Source organism: Microtus pennsylvanicus, chromosome 1, assembly GCF_037038515.1.
Source record: "Microtus pennsylvanicus isolate mMicPen1 chromosome 1, mMicPen1.hap1, whole genome shotgun sequence".
Taxonomy (NCBI): Eukaryota; Metazoa; Chordata; class Mammalia; order Rodentia; family Cricetidae; genus Microtus; species Microtus pennsylvanicus.
This window is the reverse complement of record NC_134579.1, coordinates 208,122,360-208,144,821: the sequence shown is the minus strand read 5'-3', so window position 1 is coordinate 208,144,821 and position 22,462 is coordinate 208,122,360. Positions and strand designations below refer to the sequence as shown.

General features: G+C 43.1%; 1 protein-coding gene across 8 annotated transcripts in view; it reads left to right on the top strand.

Annotated features, from left to right (window-relative positions):
- Nucleotides 1-10,488, top strand: part of Ipcef1 (interaction protein for cytohesin exchange factors 1) — a 147,833-nt gene extending 137,345 nt beyond the window's left edge. For all 8 annotated transcript variants that reach the window (XM_075950103.1, XM_075950108.1, XM_075950091.1 and 5 more), the window contains one exon: nt 5,688-10,488. In XM_075950103.1, the coding sequence (XP_075806218.1) occupies nt 5,688-5,891 (204 nt within the window). In that variant the 3' untranslated portion in view covers nt 5,892-10,488. The remainder of the gene's footprint in view (nt 1-5,687) is intronic.
- Nucleotides 10,489-22,462: the final 11,974 nt, after the last annotated feature.

The following is a 22,462-nucleotide window of genomic DNA, read 5'->3' as shown; positions in this document are numbered from 1 at the left end:
CTCTTCTCTTCTCTTCTCTTCTCTTCTCTTCTCTTCTCTTCTCTTCTCTTCTCTTCTCTTTCTCTTTTGTGACAGGTTTTCTCTGTGTAGCCCTGGCTATCCTGGAACTTATTCTATAAGACCAGACTGCCTTGAACTCAGAGATTTGCCTGCCTCTGCCACCCCTCCCCCCAGTTCTGGGATTAAAGGCATGAGCCACTGCTGCTTGGCCATGGGACTATTTACTTATTGCCGGCTGTAGACACCACAGCCAAGAAGCATGGTGAGAACCAGGCAGTGGAAGGCACACATTCTGTGGTACTAAACCAACAGATGTTGTCACATGGGAATAGGGGACAGGCTGCAGGATTGCACTGAAGCTATTTCCAGAGTTTCCCCTAACAAAGGCTTGCTCACAATAGGAGCATCTTACTTTTACATTTAGACTAAATACCGGCAGGCAGAGGGCAGGGCACTCTGTAGTCATCTTAAATTATCAGAAGATTCATAGGCTCTGAAAAGCCTCACTGGAGCCTGTGATTTAATTCTGAAGTGTGTGCATGTCTTTTCATGTTAAAAATTTTGAGTTCCCTTTCCAGGAAGAAATGTCATCAATCACGAGTATAATACTGAGATAGCTGAATGGGTTATTAGTAGTAAGATGTTCCAGTTATTCAAGAGAAAAACCAGGCACCACAAAAGGCTGCAAAACATGATGTTGGAAAGGACAAGGAGAAGAATGTTTTAGTTCTACGAAGGGACACCTCTCCTCGTTCAGAGCAGTTCTCTAATAGTTAATGATGAAAAGCCTTCACTAGCACTCATTTCATGGTGTGTGCAGAGCTGACGAATGTGTTGGGTTCTTCAGTGCAATCTGCGAGAAAAAGTTGGGATTTTACCATCTTGTAGGATGAATGACTTCATTATTGGAGACTAATATTTCCTGCATGTTACTGTGTACCAAATACTAGCCTAGGTCACTGTGACCATGGAGTGGGATGCTCAGGACAATGGAGACAGGAAAACAGATGGCTAAAATACAGCACACTAAGTAGTGTCGTGGGTACAAGCTTTGAAAGCCTTAATGGCCCAGAGGACTGAACTGACTGAGCGTCTAGGCTCATTATGTTTAGCAGGCAGCTGGTCAATCAGTAAGAAGTTTAGAATATGGGTAAAATGAGGGAAAGACCTTCAGGGAGGTGACCATCTACTGAGGGATGATCTGTTTGGTTCAGGTTGGGACCAGCAGGAAGCAGAAGCCAGTGGGGATATGGGTAGCTCAGGACATGATGGAAGAATACTGCAACTCCAGATTTCATAGAGCAACAGACTGAAGATTCTGGACTTTGACAACACATTCTGTGCTCTAACAGAAGGATCAAAGGCATTTACCAACCTCCCTGGTTTCCTATGAATTCTTGTTCTTCATAGTTAGGCCATGTGATGGATGACCTCAGTGACTTCTTTTCTCCCAGTGGATTAGGTCTCATGGTTAACGAATGGCCCTGAAGCTTGAGAGCTTCAAGCAAAAAGCATCTATTCTACTAGAATTTCTGTGGATCTATGGTCTGGGCATGGCTTGGGTATGGGATTCTGTAGTAGGAGCGGTGGGCCACTTCCCGCCACCCTGCTCCCCACATGGCTAGCTTTACCTGGAATAATTACACGGAAACTGTATTCTTTTAAACACTGCTTGGCCCATTAGCTCTAGCCTCTTACTGGCTAACTCTCACATCTTGATTAACCCATATCAAATAATCTGTGTAGCACCACGAGGTGGTGGCTTACCGGTAAGATCTTAACCAGCATCCATCTTGGAGAGGAGAGCTATGGCGACTCTGCCTCACTTCCCTTCTTCCCAGCATTCTGTTCTGTCTACTCCGCCTACCTAATTTTCTGTCCTATCACAGGCCAAGCAGTTTTCTTTATTAATTAACCAATGAAAGCCACAGATAGACCTCCATCAGGATTCTATCATTAACTCTTGTGAAAGTGTGTTATTAAGGCTGGTAATTTCTCTACTGGTGGATATCTGCTTCTCCGTCCCCATGTTAGAACTGGCAGCTTCCAGTTTCTTATAGCCTATGGCTCTGAGCACGTTTGATGCTGCCTTTCTGATGAGTGGAGGCTGACCTCAGGTTCTTGTTAAGTAGACTATGTGGGACGGCTCACAGTCAAGAAGCTGACCTATCCCAGCAAGTGAGACTATGAAGGGATGGTCACTGGGGACAAGGAAGAGAGTGGAACCTGAGCTAGATAGAGGTGGGGTCAGAGAGGACTTACAAAGTAGAAGAAATAACATGGTGCATGAGCATCAGCGAGGATGCCCCAGTGAAGATGGGAGATTGCTGAGTCATAGGAGAGTGTCCTGAGTATGAGAGCAAAGGTCCTGGTCCCCGAGGGGAGAGGGCAGCCTGTGCCCAGAGCACAGATCTTTCATCTGCACAAACAGGAAGGAAGGCAGTGTGTGTTCTTGCTGGTGTGGGCAGTGGGTACGAGAAGTTTGGAAATGCTTTTCTAGTTGCTTTCATTTCTTCCAAAAGTACAGAACAAAGTTATCAGCAATGAGTGATGAGGAGGAGGTTTGAAATACAATGAGAAGAGCTTTCTTCTTTTCTAATTGTTGTCTGTGAGAACATGTTTGTGTGTTTGAGTGTGGGAGTGTGTGTTCAACAATGTCTAGGTAGAGGCCAGAGAACCTGTTTGAGACAGGTCTCTGCTCATTTTTGTCTCTTCTGGCTAGCTGGCCTGCTAGCTTCCGGGGACTCACTGTCGGAATACCAGTGTTATGGTTACATGCTCCCATGTATGGCTCTATATGGGCCTCAGGGTCCAAACTCAGGTCTTTATGCTTTTGTGACTAGCATAGGTTTCCTTACATGCTGAGCCATCTTCCAGCTCAAGGGAGTTTTAAATATTCCTTTAGAAATGTGGAAAGAGAAAGAAGGTTGAGCTTGATTCCTGGTTGACTCTTGGCGACTGTCCTTTCAATCCTCTCTCCTTGGAAATAGCAGTAGAGGTATGGAGGACCACTTTATTATTATTAACACATATTAATTAACACCTCATGATTCTGTACTATGTTATATTCTTCACATCTATACACTATGCATTCACCATGGACGTCACCTTTCTGCTCTTGTTTCCTGATGACCCTTCTGTTCCCAGTCCTTAGCAATTGCTCGTTTACTTTCATGTTGGTTTCTTAAAGGTTTTTCCATTTGAGGGAGATCATGGGATGGTTGTGTTTATTTGGTTTGTTTTCATTTAACCCAATGCCTTCTAGTCCCATGCCTCAAATGATACTATCCCATTCTTCATTATGGCTGGACATAGTCAGGCATTCAGTAAGTATTAAGAGAGTGTGTACTGTGTGTCAGTCATTCTTTCATGCATGGGAGGTCAGTGGTCCTATCAGACAAACGTGTTGGTGCTCATGGGGCTTTCAGTTCAGAAGAGGAAGACAGAAGTGTGACCCCACTGACATTTTAGGATGAAAATGATGATTAGAGGTCTTGAACTTGAGATGAGAGCAGTGAGCATGACGGTGAGTGACATTCGAGCTGTGCATATGCTTCCATGGGCGCGGGCAGAGATGGGTCCAGTGGTGGAATGGAACTTACTGTCAACATGCCCTTTGGCATGGTGTTATGAGCCAAGACTATAAGAAGGGAGGAAATGTATTTTTGGTCATCTTTTTTTAGGCTTCATTAGTGAATTAACCAATTGTGTGTGCGCATGGTTCCTGCATACACATGTGGAGGCCAGAGGAAGAGGTGAGATGTTCTCATCTACCTGTTTCCAACTTTTTCCCCCGAGTCGAGGCCATTCGTTGAATCAGAAGGGACCTTTCTGTGAGGCTGACTGTTCCAGGAGCCCTCTGGATCCTCCTATCTCTGCCCCCACTGAAGTTCTGAAATTACACGCGCAACTATCCTGGCCTTTTATGTGGGTTCTAGTGGTTCAAACTCTGAGTGTCCTAGTTAGGGCTACTATTGCTGTGATGAAACACTGTGATATCAATTGAGGCTCCCTCCTTTTCTGATAACTCTACTTTGCACCAAATTGTCATAAAACTAGCTAATGCACAAACACTCAAGATTGCACAGCAAGGTGCCATTACCAATAGCGATCTCTCCAGTCTCTTTTAGGCTTTGGGGGCAGATGTCTAGGGGACAGTGAATTCTGAGCTCTGCATTGGATGGCAGGAGACTATGAACATAAGACTGCGTGGTTCAAGCTGGGGGCTCTCAGTTTTCCACTGATCACGCTAGCTGGCACTAAGTCTAAGCTAAGGAAGGTGCTCCGGAGAGCTGAGCCTTCAGGAGGTGTGAACCAGCATCGTGAGGGTGAGCAAATTCGGGGCAGGCACTGGGCCTGTGTGACTTATTGGACTGCACATGCCCAGTTAGCACCATGGTTCCAGAGATGGAAAAAAAGCCATTTGGGATCAAATTATTCTAAGAATGCAGTGTTAGGCCCAATCCTCTGCTCAGGCTTCCTCTTGCAGATACCAACAGACACTCTACCCAGACATACCAACAGACACTCTACCCAGACATACCAACAGACACTCTACCCAGACGTACCAACAGACACTCTACCCAGACATTGTGAGGCCCTGGCTAACAGACAGGATATCTTACCTGAGAAATGAATTAACATTGAAGCAGGCATTAACAATATTGGTATTGGTGCTATACACATGCTCTTTGTCACCCCCTCCCTGCCTTCTGTCTGGGATTTAGACCTGCAGCCTCCTGCTGAGAACTCCCCTGTCCTCCAGGAGCTATAAAAAGAGAATTACACTTCTCCCACATAGGCTCTGGTTCCTTTTCAGTGAACTCTCCAAACTATCTCTCTGGTGGTGCCAGAATCTCTACCATGCAGTTGCTCCGTCTGTCTGTCTGTCCATGGTATTGTAAGTCTCCTAATAAACTCCTTAGTCCCTTGTAACCTGTCCCAGTGTCATCCCAAAACACCCAGACCCCGAGCAAACCTAACGATTGCCAGGGCTGAGTGATCCACCTCTTTATTGATCCTGATCATAATTTTACTCTATTCTCTTACTTAAAATGTGAATGACTGATTGCCAGTGAAATGAGGACAGAGCACTGATCTTTTATCCTGGCACACATACTGTTTTGGTGGAAGTTAGGCGTCTCATCTTTGAATAGAAAAGGAAACCATATTTTCATATATAAATATGCATGTTAATAGAATATAACTTACTAAAATAATTTTAAAAATCTACAAAATTTAAAAACATATTTTGTGAGCTTATGCCTTAGGTAAACTGCCATGTTCCAGTTTTACTTAGTGAAATCAGGATGATCAGTGAAGAACCTGTGTGTACAACTAACTAAACTTCAGGGTATGCCAGCACCCGGTGACACACTCAGCTGGAGTCACCTTAAGTGTGGAGTAATAGATGGGTCAGGGCGGACCAGCCTAGGAGACAGACTGTCTGGCTCTAACTTGGGAGTGAATATATACAGCTTCTTGGTGGCTCCCATGTGCGAAGAGATATTGTGTCAGACCTCAGTCATGTTGAGAGATTAAGAATATTAATGGGCAAAACCACTTCAGTTGTGCTGCGGCAGATAGGGCCATGTCTCTGTGAAAGGGCTGAGGAAGTTGACTCACCGAAGTTCAGATACACATGTCCTCATTGATGCCCCTTTCCTTCCTGTTTTCTTCTTGGCCAGTGCAAAGAACATGATCTGGCCATGATTAACCAGCTGCTGGATGATCCGAAGCTGACAGCCAGGAAGTACAGGGAGTGGAAGGTCATGAACACACTGCTGATCCAGGACATCTATCAGCAGCAGCAGGTACCTCAGGACCCTGAAGACACCCCCCAGGAACTCAAGAACCCCAGCTCTTCTGACTGTGTTGAAAAGTCTCTTTGAGCAGAAGCCAGGACTGCTTCCTTCCTTGTTCCTGTGCTATTCTCCAAGACGCTGCCAGGGCAGACATTTTGCTTACAAGGAAACCCCAAACCCAGCTCCTGAGGCATCCTCCATCCCTTCTGAGGATGCGACCAGGGTGAAGCCAGTTCTGATGCAGTGGGAGACCTGGCTTCTGTGTGTTGCATCCATTGATACTGGAGTTATGGAGTTCATCTGAGCAGGTTTATCTTCTGTGCTCCTTCTGGGAGCTACTAGGAATGCTAGGCTCTAGGGGAGATGCGGAAGGGGTAACCCCTCTTTTGCTTTCAAGAGAATTGCAACCTACCATAGATAAGAGGCCCAATTTTACTATGGATAATAACTCATTGGGACATTCTGTTTACAAAGAAGCATGGAGGACCGCCTTTGGTGGGCAGCAGAGTTTGAGTGGAGGGGTCTCTTCTGCAGTAGCTGCTGGAACTGGACATGTGTTGGCATTTGTGGAACACAAAGCTCTTCTTACCTTTGGTACAGAGAGCAGTGCCTTTTGGATTTGTTGAGTGCTTATTTGAAGAGTATGGCCTGGTGGGGTGGAGAGTGGGGAGCCCACGGAGGAGGCAAGCTTTCTCTTCTACTCAGAGGACAATTTCAAATTTCAAATGTTCATGCTTTGCCTAGGGTGTGTGTGGGGGATCTGATTAAGGTGCCCCTTCCTCCCTAAGTCTAGGAGACAGACCATCACAAGACATTTGGAGACCTTTGTCCTCCACCCCCAGCTTCTCAGAACAGTGGTAGGAGATTGTAATACCCACTGCCAGGAATGTTATACTGTGTTCATCCCAAGCTGTGGTATGAATTTCTATCCAGCTTTCCTGGGATCCAAATTCACAAGGTTATTTCTGAATTGTCCTGAACTTGGAAAAGAACCTAGACCCACAAAACAACAAGAAGACAGTTAAGCAGGATTGCTTTATTTTTGTAAGTTTGTGTGTCATATAGTGTGAGATGTGAATAGCTATCTATGTTTCTTATTTAAATATATTTATAGAAGTGCAAGTCATAGTGTTTTAAAAGACTACTATTATGTGTTGTTCAATATATATATATTCTAGAGGCATATCATTTTTGCTTGAGAAAAATAGGCATACTAGTGACTTACTGAAGTTGTGTTGCACTATGATTCGTGAGGAATGCTCAGGAAATCTCATGAGAAAACTATGGGAGCATGTATTGATATTCATTTCTGAATAATGAATATCATTTTCTGAATGCTTTCTTTCTATTATTGTCCCCCAGCCAGCTCCAGAGCTCTTAAATTTCAATGTTTCTTGCACATCATTTTCTTAACTTGCACCTTAGACTAGCTCGTCTCCTCATAAAGTTCAAGGTTTATGACATTTATGCCGTACATTGTAGACCCAAAGGAACATATCTCATGAAATCTTGACCCATATGAAATATAAGCAATACAATTCCCAACTAAATATTAATAAAAATTAAGGTTTGTTGTTAAAGAAATCCCATGGAGAAACAATATATTAGTCACAATGACATCTTCTCCTCATAAAAATAACCATTATTTGAGTTCAGATATAAAATAAATAAATTACATAACATAACCACAGTTCACTAAGAACCCTTCTAAGTCTCTCCTGCCCTTTGCAAATTGTTGACTAACATATTCCTATCATAGCATCAAATATGGCTTGACAGATTCAAATAGAAGTAGTCACCCAATCTATGTCTACAAATTAAATGTAGAGAATCATTTCATATTTCCCTGTATATTATCAAGACTTTTTGTACACCAGAATGAAAAAATAATCCTTGCCTCAAGGAAGGAAAAGTTAATCAAGAAGCAAAGAAGAACTAGAAGATTCACTAAGTTGTCAGATAAAGTCTCAGGATGAGATGGAAAAGGACACCCTGGGTCTTCCACCTGGATAATATACCGAGAGGCTAATGCCTCAACAGGACATCACTGTTGATTCTTCCTGTGGCTAGCAACTGTTAGGAGGGCAGTGCTTTGGGACTCACAGTGTAAGGAATTATCGAAGAAAAGCGAATGCAAATGTTAACCTGGGGAAAGTATTCATCCACGTCTTCTATTTACAATATGAATCTACACACTTCCATCCACCCCTGACCCTCCCCTCAAGTTGAAGCTCCAAACACTTTTTATTAGGGCTGATTTCCATATTAAATGCTTTACTTTGGCTTCTCATTTAACTGACCTTTGCATGCAAATTCCTTTAATAACACTTAGATCTAAAGGCAAAATTAGTCCATAAAATCCCTTGACCAATCTGTAGGGTTATTTTTCAAAGTAACTTCAAAAAGGCCAAAGGAGAAATTTCTGCTTTGATAGTTAACCCCGACCTGGAGATTGTTCCCTGGTCACTCTCAGTTGTGTCCTGGTCTCCCAGACATGAATCAACCACTCCCTGTTTCTAATTTTGTAAATAAATACCTTTCCACTTTGTGCTGGGTTCAGTCAGGAATTAGAGGATGTGTGCTCCTGTGGGTACACAGTCTCAGCTGTGATCACTAGAGGAGGGTGAGGACGGGGGGGGGGAGTAGACGAGCCATGAATGACGCTTCTAGAGACCCCCAGTGCAGAAGAAACCATGATGAGCTCTCCCTTGGTCTCAAATCTCTTCTCTGGTTCAAGAGATTTGGGAAAAGCAGATCTCCTTTAGTTCATTGCTGGGAAATGGATTATAGATAGTTAATGGGGCCCCAGGGGAGGCTGTTGGCCTGTGTCCGTGGAATATACCAGAACCATGGCTGCTCAGGACCCCAGTGACGGATCTCCGAGCACAAGTCTTTCCAAACCTGTGGCACTAGTTAGGTAGTTAGGGGTTAAGTTTCTCCAGAGGAGGAGGATTCTTCTCAGTCCTTTTCTGAAGATCCAGGCAAGAGGTTGTTAACATACATGGATCCCATATTTTTCCAGCATTTGGAGGATGCCAGTTGTTTAGAATAGTTCTTAGTTTTGCCAGTAGCTTTAATCTGAAACTGGAATCAGAGTCCCAGAAAGATTCCAGAGCAAACAATTGCTAGGATTCCAATGAGCTGGTTGAGAGAGAGGTCAGGTTCAGAGTCAGATTCAGTTTGAACCCAAGCCTTATGTTTACATAGCATTTTGTGGTTTGTAAATTGTGTGATCCAGATCCCCTTCCCCGCATCCTACCAACCCATAGGCTCATCTGGCTCAAAGCCTCAAGTGGTACAGCCAGACTCTGAGTTTGAATTCTGGCTCTGTCAGCCTTCACTGTTGAGGAAATCATTGTCAGAGCACAGCCTGCTGGGGAACAAGAGGTCTGATGAGGCTCCTGTGTCCTTCACAACAGGCTAGGCATACCTGGCTGTGATGGCAATGGCTTTTGCTGAATCCCTAGGGACTCTGCTGTGAGCACTCCCTCTCAAAAGGTCCTGTCGCCTTGCCTCTGTGTTCTCCAAGGATTGGGAGTGACCTGATGGTTGTGTTTCTTTTCTTCCCATCAACACTAGGTTACTACTGTGAGAACTTTAGAGCCGGAGGGAAGAGGAATCTTTAAAGAGATAAAAAGGGCTTGTTTTTTTATTTTTTATTTACTTTTTCCTTTTGAGCCCAATTGTGTCAGCTATCAAAGAGTTAGTGTTTAGGAGTGTGTCCCCTGTTTTCAGTTCTCACTTTCTTTTCAGCTCTTGTATTATAGGGATGCTTGTTTTCTCAGGGAGTCTTCAGGTCATATTGTCATAGAGATGAAACAAATTAAAAGAAAAATATTCTTAAGTCTTTTGAGGAGAGGCAATCTACCAGTGAAAGCCATAGTTAATTTTATGGACACAGACTTCTTTGTAAAAAAATAAAGAAAATATTTTGATATAGCAATACAAATAATTTAGGCACAGAGGGTGGCTGTCCAAATGTCACATTATATTGAAGAGCTGCTGTGTCCAAATGCAGTTTTAGAATGTATTTTTGTTTCCGGCTAACAGAATGGAATATATGAAGGAAATTTCCAATTTATTTCCCCTCAAACACTTCTGTATATTCACCCCCAAGAGAAATTCAGTTCTAGATATATGGACTGGCTACCTGCCTAAGGGTTTGTGACACATAACAGTAAAAGCCCCTTGTACTAGATTTCTTTTTTTAGTCTCTGTGAAATGGGTGGGGGAGGGAATTCACAGAAAGCCAGGCCACACAAGGTCATGTGGTAGAGCACATGAAAATGGATTTTGCATTTAAAAAAGTTTTCCATATCTCTCATTGTGAAGATACATAATTGCTCTGTGCTGTTGTCTCATTAGCTTTAGTCCAAAGGGAAGCATGCCCCGTGGAGACATTTAACATCCTCTAATAAAAACCATGGTTGAGGTTACCACATATGTTCTGATGTTTGCATGGTGGGGATGGGGTTCAACAGTGCATGGTTCTAGGGCCAGATGTTGATGTGGGATTGCTATCTTAACTGTCATTGTGCTTTTGGTCCTTGTCGTCAATCTGTTTCGACTAAACTGAAAACACAGGCATGCCTCATTTCTCCTGTCCCCGGCTCCCGGGATAACTTGTAAGATAACGATAAAAGCAAACCGTCTAGTAAAATGGTATGGATGAAGACAAGCTGTATGACTGTTGTTGATTTTCTGCCGTGCATTATCACCTCCTCTTTGAAACTAAAAGAAAGTAAAAATCCCAAACCCAGCAGACTCACTAACAGCAACCCAGAATGCTACCCTGAAGATGGGTTTTGCTCTTCAACAAAGGTAATTGCGCCCTCTGGTGACCAAGATAAAGATAACAGATTCCGGAGTTGATGGGATTTTAAAACGAAAGATAATTTTATGTTGGGGACTTATTTCTACATGAACTTTTGTGGTCTTTGTCAATGCCTTTCATTTTACAGGCCTATCAGTATAACTGTTTAAAAAGGTGTCACTGTCCATGAAATTTGGCTTGTCTATTTGATAACATTTTGACCATCCATATTATTTAGAGAATTTTTTAAAACACAGATTTAACAAGACTTACAAGCTTATTAAAATATGAACAAAGAATATATTGAAAATAGGACAGACTGTGTTCCACTTTTCCCCACTGACCCCAGGAAGCTGGCCTGCATTTCCGCCTGTTTCACACATCCACACATCCGGGGTTGCAGTGTCCACAGATGGTGTCGTTTCCCGTTTCTCTTCCCCTCCTGCAGTTCTTTCCTTTTCCAGTTGAGTTCCATTCTTACTCAGCTTCATCCTAAGTATTTCTAAGCATTCCTTCCCCAGCCCCACACAACCAGAAACAGTAGTTATTTTAGCTCAGAAGGATCTCCACTGGGGATGTAGCTCACAAGTAGAGTGCTTGCCCAGCGGGTGTGAGGGCCTGGGTCTGATTCCCCTGCATAAAGTGGGCATGAGCGGGGACAACATGATGATGGGGGGGGCTCAGGAGTTCATTTGTTATCCTCTGCATTGGAATAGAACCTGGATCACACGAGACCCCGGCTCCACGAAAAGAAAAAACAAGGTATTAGCAAAAGGCATAGGAAAAGGATTAGCCAATGGCGCAGTTACACTGATGTTTCTAGAACAACCTCTGAGTTTCCGAGTGCCGCTGTAGCAGAGCGTCAGCATTAACGGCTCACACATGCTCGTTCCCTTACAGTTCTGAGGTTGAGAAGCTACCACGGGGATTCCCGGCTAACGTCAGGCTCTGGAAGGGTGACACGTTTTATGGAGGCTGGCAGGAGTTATTCCCTACAGCTTTCAGAACTCACCCATGTCTGTTGCCTCTCTGTGTGCTTCTCCTGTCTTCAAAGTCAGCACTGTCCTATTTCTTTGTGCCTTTAAACCACATCTGCCTCAGCCTGACATTTCTCAGTTGCCTGGTGGTCCCAGTGGATCTTTTGGAATAACCCAGGACAGCCTGTCTACATTTTTAATCCTCATTTGTCTTCAGTTCCCCTGTATAGCCTGCTCACAGGTTCCAGATCATCAGGCTTACCACAAACGTTCATTTCAAATATTCTGTGGAGTACCCATACGTCATCAACATCTGCCAGAAAGTCTGGGGTTTCAAAGCTGTTAACAAGCTTGAAAGTCCTATGCTAGGACCTGAATTTGATTCCATCAGAATGTGTTCCTGGATGGGAATACCCATGGCTTTTACCATCACAGGTACGCAGTACAAAGGCAAAACCCTGTTCAGTAACCATATCAGGTGTTCACAGTGTCTGCCTGCAAGGACAGGAAGGTCAGCATGGCTGGCGTTTGACAGGTGTGAATGAGGAGTAGTGGCTGAGTGCCCCTGGGTACCACTGATGCACTGCAGAGAAAAACAGGCCTGAGTTTATTCACAGTTTACTGTGAAGCCTGAGAGTGAGGTTGTTTGGCAGTCTTCAAGGAAACAGAGGGCAGGAGGAGTTGAAAGCCAGGCTCAGGACTATTGGAAGCATGACAGAACGTCAAAAGAGACAAACATCTTCCCAGAGAAAGAACAAGATCGCACAACTTGAGGTAAGGATGCCCAAGGTTTTCAGAAGCATAGGGCTCTGCAGGAAGTGCCTGCCCCCTTGGTGGTTGGTAGAAAGCCCCAGCCCTTTACAGCAAAGACTTTTCCGATTATATTTTCACATGAGGCAGGTGCCACATAGGGCAATGTTTGTCCTTTCCAGGAAGGAGGTGGCAAGGGAATTGCTAGGCCCTTTGAAAAGCTGCTGGAGGTCAGAACTGTCCCCGGAGGTTGCCACAAAGCAAATGCACTGTTTAGTAGCAATGTTGATGATAGACCTCCAGAATAGTAGGGGAGGTCAGACTGCCACATTTAACAGTGTAAGCAATAAGTCAGAATTGCTGTAATGACAACCAGGTTGGAAATGGTGGCCAGGGTCAAGGTTGTCATCGATTGTGGTCTTGCGAAATTGCCAGTACAATAGGGGATTGTGGGACACAAGGGACTCTAGCCATTAGGTTCAGAATTAGAGACTAAGATTAGGTACCTCACTTTAGAGAATGAGAATTAAGTGCTGTGAAAATTCAGGAGTCCATTAATTATGTGAGACATTTGAGTCCAGTGGGATGGGGCAAGTCAGGATCTATCACTCCAAGTAAGGGGCAAATTTTACTGCACCTTGCATTTCTGCTAGGAAGAATAAAGCATGATGCTTGGTGAAACCTGTCAAAGCTTTCACGGAAGCATTTTCCATGCTGGAGAGCTTTCTGACTTTGTTAGACGGTATGAAAAGATTCTATTTATGAACAGGAATGAGCTGTGTGGCAGGAGCAAGCCATGGATGTCTCAGATCATCTAGTAGGGTGGTGCGGGACAATTCTATATTCTGTCAATTATATTTTAAATAAACTCTGTTTGGCCGATAGCCAGGCAAGAAGTATAGGTGGGAAAACCAGACAGGGAGTAGAGGTGGGACAATGAGAACAGGAGTATTCTGGGAAGAAGGAAGCTCTTTCCCCAGTCCTGCCCAGATCATAGAAGAAGCAAGATGTGACCTACCCTGCTGAAAAAGGTACTGAGCCATGTGGCTAACATAGATAAGAATAATGGGCTAATATACGTTATAAGAGTAAATAAGAAGCCTGAGCTAATGGGCCAACCAGTTTGTAACTTATGGAGACCTCTGTGTGATTTTCTTTGGGGCTAAATGGCTGCGGGAACTGGGCAAGACAGAAACCCCGACAAGCAGGCCCTCATGTTACAGTAGGAAGATGTACACAGTATAGGGGCCACAACACACATAGCAAAGGTTCTTGAGTGAGACGACATCATCAAGAAAGAAAGGGCAACTGCTAAAAAATATTTCTGACCTGTTACTTAGTCCTGGTACAGTGTCCAATCATGGGTGCCGGTCACTTTGCAGCCAGAAATCTCAAGCTCTAGGCGCTATTCAACAGCAATTTGAGGTAGCCCAGAAGCAATTCATTGCGAAGTGAAAATGGTCCATTCAGTATTGGGTTAGGTATCTAAGAGGGCACAAGGAAATTGAGTGAACATGTGGCCCAGGCATCTCTGTGACTCACAACTCCTACACACTCACCTCTAACTCAGTTTATGTGTATGACCTCATAGGGCACTTCTCGGGAGTACTTTCTTGTCAGGACCGCCAGCATACAAATAATGACATGGAGTCTTTTTTATTAGTTATGAAAACCTGGCATTTAGCTTAGCCTTATTGCCAACTAGCTCTTATAACTTAATCAACCCATGTTTATAAGTTTACATTCTGCCACGTGGCTTGGCTACCTCTCCTCATTATGGAACATCTGACTTGCTCTGTGTCTGCTGGTAAACAATCCTCACCCCATTGTGATGGAGGTGGGTCTCGTATCTTATCTGTTGCTTTCATTGGTTAACTAATAAAGAAAACTGCTTGGCCTGATAGGACAGAAAATTAGGTAGGCGGAGTAGACAGAACAGAATGCTGGGAAAAAGAAGCCGAGTCAGGCAGTTGCCATGATTCTCCCACCCAACACAGACGCAGGTTAAGATCTTCCCTGGTAAGCCATCTTGTGGGCTACACAGATTATTAGAAATGGGTTAGATCAATATGTAAGAGCTAGCCAATAAGAGGCTGGAACTAATAAACCAGGCAGTGTTTAAAAGAATACAGTTTCCGTGTAATTATTTTGGGTAAAGCTAGCCAGGTGGCGGGAAGTAGCCCGCCACTCCTATTACTACACCATTCTTTCCCAGGGCTCTCTGCCTCTCTCTCGAAATCCTCCCTATTCTCTCTGTCTAGCTATCGGCCGTTCAGCTCTTTCTCAAACCAATCACAGCAACACATCTTCACACAGAGTAAACAAATATTCTGCGACATTTCTCAGTGTTTGGCAGATGAAGAAAATGCTAAAGCTCGATTCTCTAATGGCTGGCTTGCAGTATGATGGGTGAGTATTACCTTACAGACTTCTCTAGTGACTTGAAAGTCAGTGGTAGAAGAAAACCTCCCAGGGGGAATAGAGCCTTGAGTACCACATCTGACCATCCTTTCTGTATGAAGAAAGAAGTGGGCCAAGGGACATTGGCATTCTAAGGGGAGAGACTTAAGCATGAACTGTGGCCATGGTACCATGTGTAAGGAACCGATCCATGTGCTTTGATTTTAATACCCAGCAGACAGTGTGCATTCCAGAAGTGCTCAGAAGGAGTCAGCCTAGGAAGGTCTCTTAGCTTGAGTAAATGACCACCTCACGCCTGTGCATCATGCTCATGAACAGAGGGTCCTCAGCAGTAGAGATAGAGGCTCCCATGCATGCCCCAAGCATGCACATGCCAGCGGGGGCTGAAAAGTCCTGTAACTGCTGCAGCTCATCTGCATGCAACAATTACAAAATGTCTGAGTTCCAGTAGTGCATTTTATTTGGGGAAAAAAATCTGCCATTTGCCCCAAGTTGATTAGAAAGGCACCTCTTATCTAAACAAAAGGTGGGAATTTTACTTGACAAGTAGAATCCCGACTTTGTGTAAGTCCTTCCTTTGAGTAGTGTCTAGGTCAATACCGCTGTTTAAAGGCTGACAGGACTTCTGGTTCACACACGGAATTTCATGCAATGTCAGTTTAGACCAGCAGCCTAGAGTCGGACAAGAAAGTGAGGCCTAGAGCACACGTCTGTCTGTGAGAACCAGGTACATTCTGTACTATTCTGGAATTGCTGGTCTGGAAGAGTCTGGCAAAGGTCTCTTAAGGTGCAGCTGAAGGACTTTCACTGGACGATCTTTAACACTGATGGAGCTCCATCCTTCAAGACAGATTTTATTTTATTTTAAATTGCTATTTGCTTTTTACTTCTCTTTTCTTATGTGTATGGGAATGTCTGTTCAAGTGGTTTGGGCGTGCATGTGATTGTGGGAGCATGTGCAAAAATGATTTTGTTGAGCTCAGAGGTCAGCCGTGGATAGCTGTCTTCAGGCGCTGTCTGCTTTGTTTCTTTGAGAGTGTCTTTCATTGGCTCAGTACTCAGTGATTTGGATAGGCTACCTGGCCAGCAAGCTCCGAAGATCCACCTGTTTCCTCCCCAGCTATGGGATTACAGGCATGTGCCACACCTGGGTACTGGGGATTGAACTCAGGTCCTTGGTCTTGCACAGAAAGTGGTTTATCGATTGAGCTGCCTCTTCAGCCCCAAGTAGAGGACTTTTAACAAGTGGCCGCTATAGGCTATCCTGTTCACAAAGGTTGACTTGCACAGTTTAGGGAACTCAAAGGTGCACATAGGACTAGCTCAGTTTGCCAGTACTCCACAAAATCCACTTAGGGATTTATGACTTCTCTCCTCAAAAATTTAGGCCCTATGAACTTATAGATCCTGCTTCTGCCACAGGATACGGTAAGAATCTTTATTAATCTAAAGTGAAGTCTACTATCTAGGCAGTTGGGTTCCTCAAACTAGGAGAACAAAAGACACCAAAAGAAGGTACCATATGAATGACATTGATGCTAATGGTAGCAAGAAGGGAGGATGGCTGCTTCCTTGCAGAAGGGTGGCCAGATTTACTGGGGGATCTCTTGGTGCTCTCAGGCCCTGTCATAACTACGTATCCAGTTAAAGAGAAGCACGGTCACCAGGCTTGTAAGTAATGATAATCAGGGGCTTAGTTGTGCCGGGTGAAGGTCTGAGACCCAAAGGGAAGCCAGCGTGTGTGGAAGTAGAGGGAGACGATGTGTCTTCAATGCCTTAAGATCAGTTAAACAGCAAGAGTGCCCTGTCATCCCTCACTTGCCCCTTGTGGTTGCTCAGAGGTTGTGATTATGGGCAAACAGCTTGCCCATATCTCACCTTGATAAGAGAAGGTAAGAAGGCGTTAACAATATGTAAGGCAGCTCCATTGGATGTGAGTGTTCTATGTGGGTCTCTTTATTCAGGCAGATGGACCAAATGCCCAGCAAACGATGCCTACAAACAGCACACCCCCATTCCTTTAGTCTAGAGCTTTACCTGTGGCTGAGGAACAGGTGCCTTTCTGGAAATGGCACCCATCATCTCTCCTTGCCTATCCCACCTCCAGCGATAGGTGACAGGAAATTGATTCCCGTAGGGTGTTTTCTTTGCCTTAAGATTGGACCAGTTCAGAGACTAAGTGCCCTACATGAACTCCAGAGCTTCCTAGAGACTCATTTGAAGCTGGCTTTTATCTAGCTCATCTTGCCCATTGCCCGTTGCTCTCTTCCTCTGCGTTATCCTGTTTATCCTCCGCCCGTTCCTCAAACTCCCACATCAACAGAAGTCTGTGACTGACTCTATTTTAATGACACCTGACCTAGGCCAGCTAAATGCCTTTGCATGGCTCTTCCATGCAGGGGAGCCTTCCTGTCCCATGTTTTATGAACGTGCCTTGGGAATCACAGCACAATGCAGGTGATGTCACATTCCTTCTTGTTCCATAGTTTTTCAGCCCTGAAAATGAAATCATGATGCAGAATCTCCCTTTTCCCAGCTTATCCTGTGAATGATCCTGTGAGTGAATTTCAGAGTCTCTGCCCAACAATTAGGTCTACACTGTAACATTTATTTTAGATATCATGTACAAAATGCTTGATTAAGCACTCAGAGACTTTTGTCGGAATTGAAGACGCTCAAGTTAAGCAAACATCTCTCCAAAGAGTCACTGCCGTGCAGGAATGCTGCTTTTCATAGTTAACTCGACACAAGTAAGGGTTATCTGTGAAGAAGGAACCTTAATTGAGGGATTGCTTCCATCTGTTTGACCTGTGGGTGTGTCTGTGTGGTCATTTTCTTTATTAATGATTATGTGGGAGGTCCCAGGCCACGCTGGGCGGTGCCACGCCTGGGAAGGTGGTCCTAGGTGGTATGTGGTGTGAGAAAACAGACCGAGCAGGCTGGGCAAGTCACGTGGAGCCAGGCTGTAAGCAGTGTTTCTCAGCAGTCTCTACTTCGGCTCCTGCCTCCCGGTTGGTTCTTGCCCTGAGCTCCTGTCCTGACTTCTGACGTTCGGCAGTGATGGACTGGGATGCGCAACTCAAATGAACTTTTCCTTCCACTAATTGGTTTTGGTCAGAGCTTATTACAGCAACAGAGAGAGCAAACTAGGACCCTCGAGAAGAGGGAATTTCATGTGAGGAGAACAATTGAGCAAGCCTGAGGAAGCGAGCCTTTCTCCATGCCCTCTGCTTCAGTTCCTGTCTTGGCCTCCGTCCATGATTGACTAGAACCAGTAAGATGAAAAAAGAAAAGCATCCTCCCTTTCCTCTAAGCTGCTTCTGGTCAATGTTTTGTAATGGTAACAGAGAAACAAGCTAGAACACCTGTCCTAACAGTGTCTTGGAATAGGTGAATTTATCAAGGGACGTGCAATGTTCCATATAAGGTGTGACGCTCCTGGCTATTACGAGTCATGGTTCTTGTTCTTATCACGTGAATGTCCAGTCACTCCAACGCCGTTTGTTGACAATGCTCATCTTTCTCACGGAGTCTCCTTTGAGCCTTTGTCAAAAACAAGGCCGGCTTGCTGGTGAGTCTGTCTCTGGTTTTCTATTCCAGTCATTTGATCCACAGTGCTATTTATTTGTTTGTCACTACCAGAATCTTTGATGGTTGAAGCTATTTAGATAAATAATTATCAAAATAAGTTAATTGCTTCCTCTCACTTTTTTCTTCCTTTTCAAAAGACTTTAGCTATTTCACTCCCTTGTGTTTAAATGTAAGTTTAGAAAAATCTCTTCTATATCTATTTATAAAGCAGACCTTGCCGAGAGTTTGACAGGAACAATATAACAACTATTTTAGGGAGATCTGACATCTTCAGTATATTGGGTCTATAAACAAATATGTCTTTCAAGTTATTCAGGGCTCTTTGACTTTTGTCATCAATGATTTATATTTTAAGCATATATGGTCTATGTATTTTTGGTATATTAATGCTGAAACATATTTTTGAGCTGCTAAAAATAGAATTGTATATTTAACTTTGGTATCTACATGTCCATTGCAAATATCTAGAAATACAATCATCTGGGGAATATTTTATCTAGAGTCAGTCTTTGATTTTTTAAAAAAGTCTCTTATCCATGATAGGATACTATTTTCAATTATAAAAATTTTCTACACAGCTGTCTAATTTACAAATAGGAGAGTTAATTTTTTTTCTTACCTAAGCTGAATGCCTTTTAGACCTATCCACTTATTTTTGTCTTGCTGCATTGGCTATCATTTCCAATACCTTGTGTAGTCAGAGGGTTTAGAGTGGATTTCTGCTGCTCCCAGTCTTAGAAATAAAATGTTCAGCTTTTCACCAGTAAGTGAAAAGGCAAGGATGGCCATTTGGTGGATATTTCTTATCAAGTTGAATCATTTTCTTCTCTTCCTTTTTCTTATTATTTTGAACATTCTAGTTATGAACAGATATTGAATTTGGTAAAATGAAATTTTAGTATCAAAAGGTATAGTCATAATTTTTCTTTGGCTGCTGATATGATGGAATTTCTTTAGAATTTGGTTTTGAATATCATATTACTTTGGTCTTGATGTAATGATTGTGCTATGTATTGCTTATCTAATTGGCTGATATGTTGGTAAAAATTTTAACTTCTACATTCACGAGAGGTGTTGGTTGATGATTTTATTTTGTCTATGTTTGTCTGGTTTTGTCGTTGGTATAACAGTTACTTTAGCAAATTGAGGACTCTCCTCTCGGTTCTTGTAAAGACTGTGTCGAATTGATTTGATTCCTTAACTATGTGGTAGAATTCCATAGCAAAAAATCTGGTGTGATAATACCTGTTCTGGAGAAGATTTAAACAAGAAATCTTACTTATTTAGGATATTTGTATTATTTATTTCATGTTTTCTAATTTGTGATATTTATGATTTTTTATAGTCAGTGATAGTTTTAATACAAAAACAAGAAAGCAAAGATCAATGACATACAATGAGTAATATGAATGAAAGCTGAATAAGTGCAAAACAATAAAATATGAGACCGTCATGACATTTTGTCAAATATTAACATGAATAAATATGTAGTACTCAGATCCTACCACTTCATTTTCTTCTGAGATATCAGAATTCAATTCAATAATCGAAAACATGACTGCATATTAAAATAAGAATAACTTTCACTTACAGATTAAAATGATTTTTCATTTGGAATAATTTGGAAGAATTTCTTTTTCTTGACAATTTCAAAGCTATTGGTACTTTTACATACCCAGCTGTGGTGAACCATTCCCAGATCCAGCCCATAACCCTTGTCACCATGACAATTAGTTTTGGTAACATGTAAATCAAGAAATTGAGAGGCATTGTCATTGCACCCTGCCATCAACATATAGAAGCTTGCAAGCATGTGTCCATCTATACAGCATAACCACAGGGAATGGATCTATCACCTTCTAAAGAGAGATTTTTCTCAGTGATAGCAATGGGGCAGGGGCTGAAATGGCAGCAGTACTTCACATTTCAAGTCTGACAAGCTTGTCTCTCAGAGAAGATGGCTCAGGAATCCATTGGGTCTGTGGATGAGCTTAAGCTGTAGTGTGCTGTGTTAATGAGGATGGCCCCGTAGGCACATGCATTTGAATGTGATACTTAATGATCTTTAAGGGGTTATCCCAGTTCACTGAAGTTGCCACATTTAATTTTGTTTTTTATGTAATTATGATGTTTTTATGCCTGTGGGATCTGTAGTGGTAAACCTTGTTTAATCACGGATTTCAGGAATGTGTGTCTTTACTCTTCCTTTCAGTCTTGTTAGAGACCAGCAAAATACTGTTAACACTACAACCCTTTTATGTTCATTGATTTTATATATTGTGTTTGTTCTCAGCTTTCAGTTGCATTTCGTGGGAGAAGTAGGGAAAAGCCGTATATCTGTGCCATCTTCCGAGGAACAGAGTTTTATGAGACTTCATTTTGCTGAAATAACTTTATTGTGCACAATTCTTCCTGCTCTCAAGGATCCTAAATTGTGGGGAGAAACTCCCTAGAAAGGAAACTTCTAATTTATTATGCTAAGTGTCATGCTTGGAAAAAGTATAGGATGCTTTTGGGGGAACATGAGGCAGGACCTAATATCTTGGAGTGGTGTCTAGAGGTGGTAATACCATATGCTTACATATGTGAAAAAGACATTTGAGAGCAGGAAACACATGGCATGTAAGAAAAATAACAAGTAATTTTTGTGGCCGAAGCAAATAGTTTGTGTTGTAGGTAAGATGATAAGGAATGGGTTTGTGGCATTAATCAGGGACCAGACAATGAAAAACACCACAGGTCATGTGAAAGAGTCTGAATTCAAAGGCCAAAGTGGGAACCACCGAGCTTTTGAGCTGGAGAACAGCAGATTTAATGATCACAAGCTTTGAAGCAGGGAAGCAGTTTAAAGGTCTTGGTAATGGTCTCATAAACATAGTGATGGGCGTGTGGCGGAGACGATGGGGTGGACAGTGCTGGAAGGATTTAAGTGTCTCAAAGTCATGGGAGCTGTACTGGGTGAGTTTGTGTGACAACTTGACACAAGCTAGAGTCATCGGAGAGGAAGGAGCCTTAGTTGAGGAAATGCCTCCTTGAGATCCAGCCATATTGCATTTCCTCAATTAGTGATCAATGGCAGAGGGCCCAGCCCATGGTGGGTGATACCATCCCTGGGCTGGTGGTCCAGGTTCTATAAGAAGGTAGGTTAAGGAAACCGTGAAAAACAAGCCAGTAAGCAGCACTCCTCCATGGCCTTTGCATCAGATCCTGCCTCCAGGATCCTGTCCTGTTTGAGTTCCTGCCCCGACTTCCTTCCATGATGAACAGCAATGCTGAAGTGTAAGCCAAATAAACACTTACTTCCACAACTTGCTTCTTGATCTTTGAGTTTCATCACAGCAAGAGAAGCCCTAACTAAGACAGAAACCTTAGGATCTGGAGAGTATTATATACATGGAGGAGGAGAAGTCAAGAGCTTTGTGGGTATTCTATACAACAGGGCATATGGAGTTGTCGATTATGAAAACAAACAGAGGAGGAAGTTTTAGCAGAGTTTGGTTTGGGAAAACATGCCCTGGGGAGGAGGTGTGTGTGTGTGATTATCTAGACCACAGGCTGTGAGTCAGCTTCCTGAGTCAGATTCTACTGTTCCATTTTAATGCTAGGTGATCTAAAAAAGTCATTTAACTTTGCAGTGTGTAAGATTCTTCATCAAAATGACCATTGTGTTGTTGGGGAAAATAAGCTGGCATCTACTTTCAGAGAGAAGGGGGAGGCAGGTGATTGCTATGAGTGCTATTTTGACTCGTTTATAAATGACCTAGGTTGCCTTATCAGATAAATAAGAGAAGGATTAAAGACAATTTGGGAGATTTTAAAGCCGATGTAAGATCTATTTAATCTAGAGACTGTTTAGAGATTGTGTCAGAAATGTTTCCCTTAAAGCCACCCCGTGGCGAAGTAGAATAAAACCATGAATGCCCAACGTCTAATTATGATCCCATTATATTGATTTTACACCCAGACTATGTGCCCTGTGGCTGCATGGTAGAGTGAAGCTGAGACCCTAATTCTTTTCTCTACCATAGTGCAGTTGCTTCACTGTAAGAGGAATATGTTCAGCACCTTGGTATGGGTGTTGGCCATATGGCTTACATCGATGTATG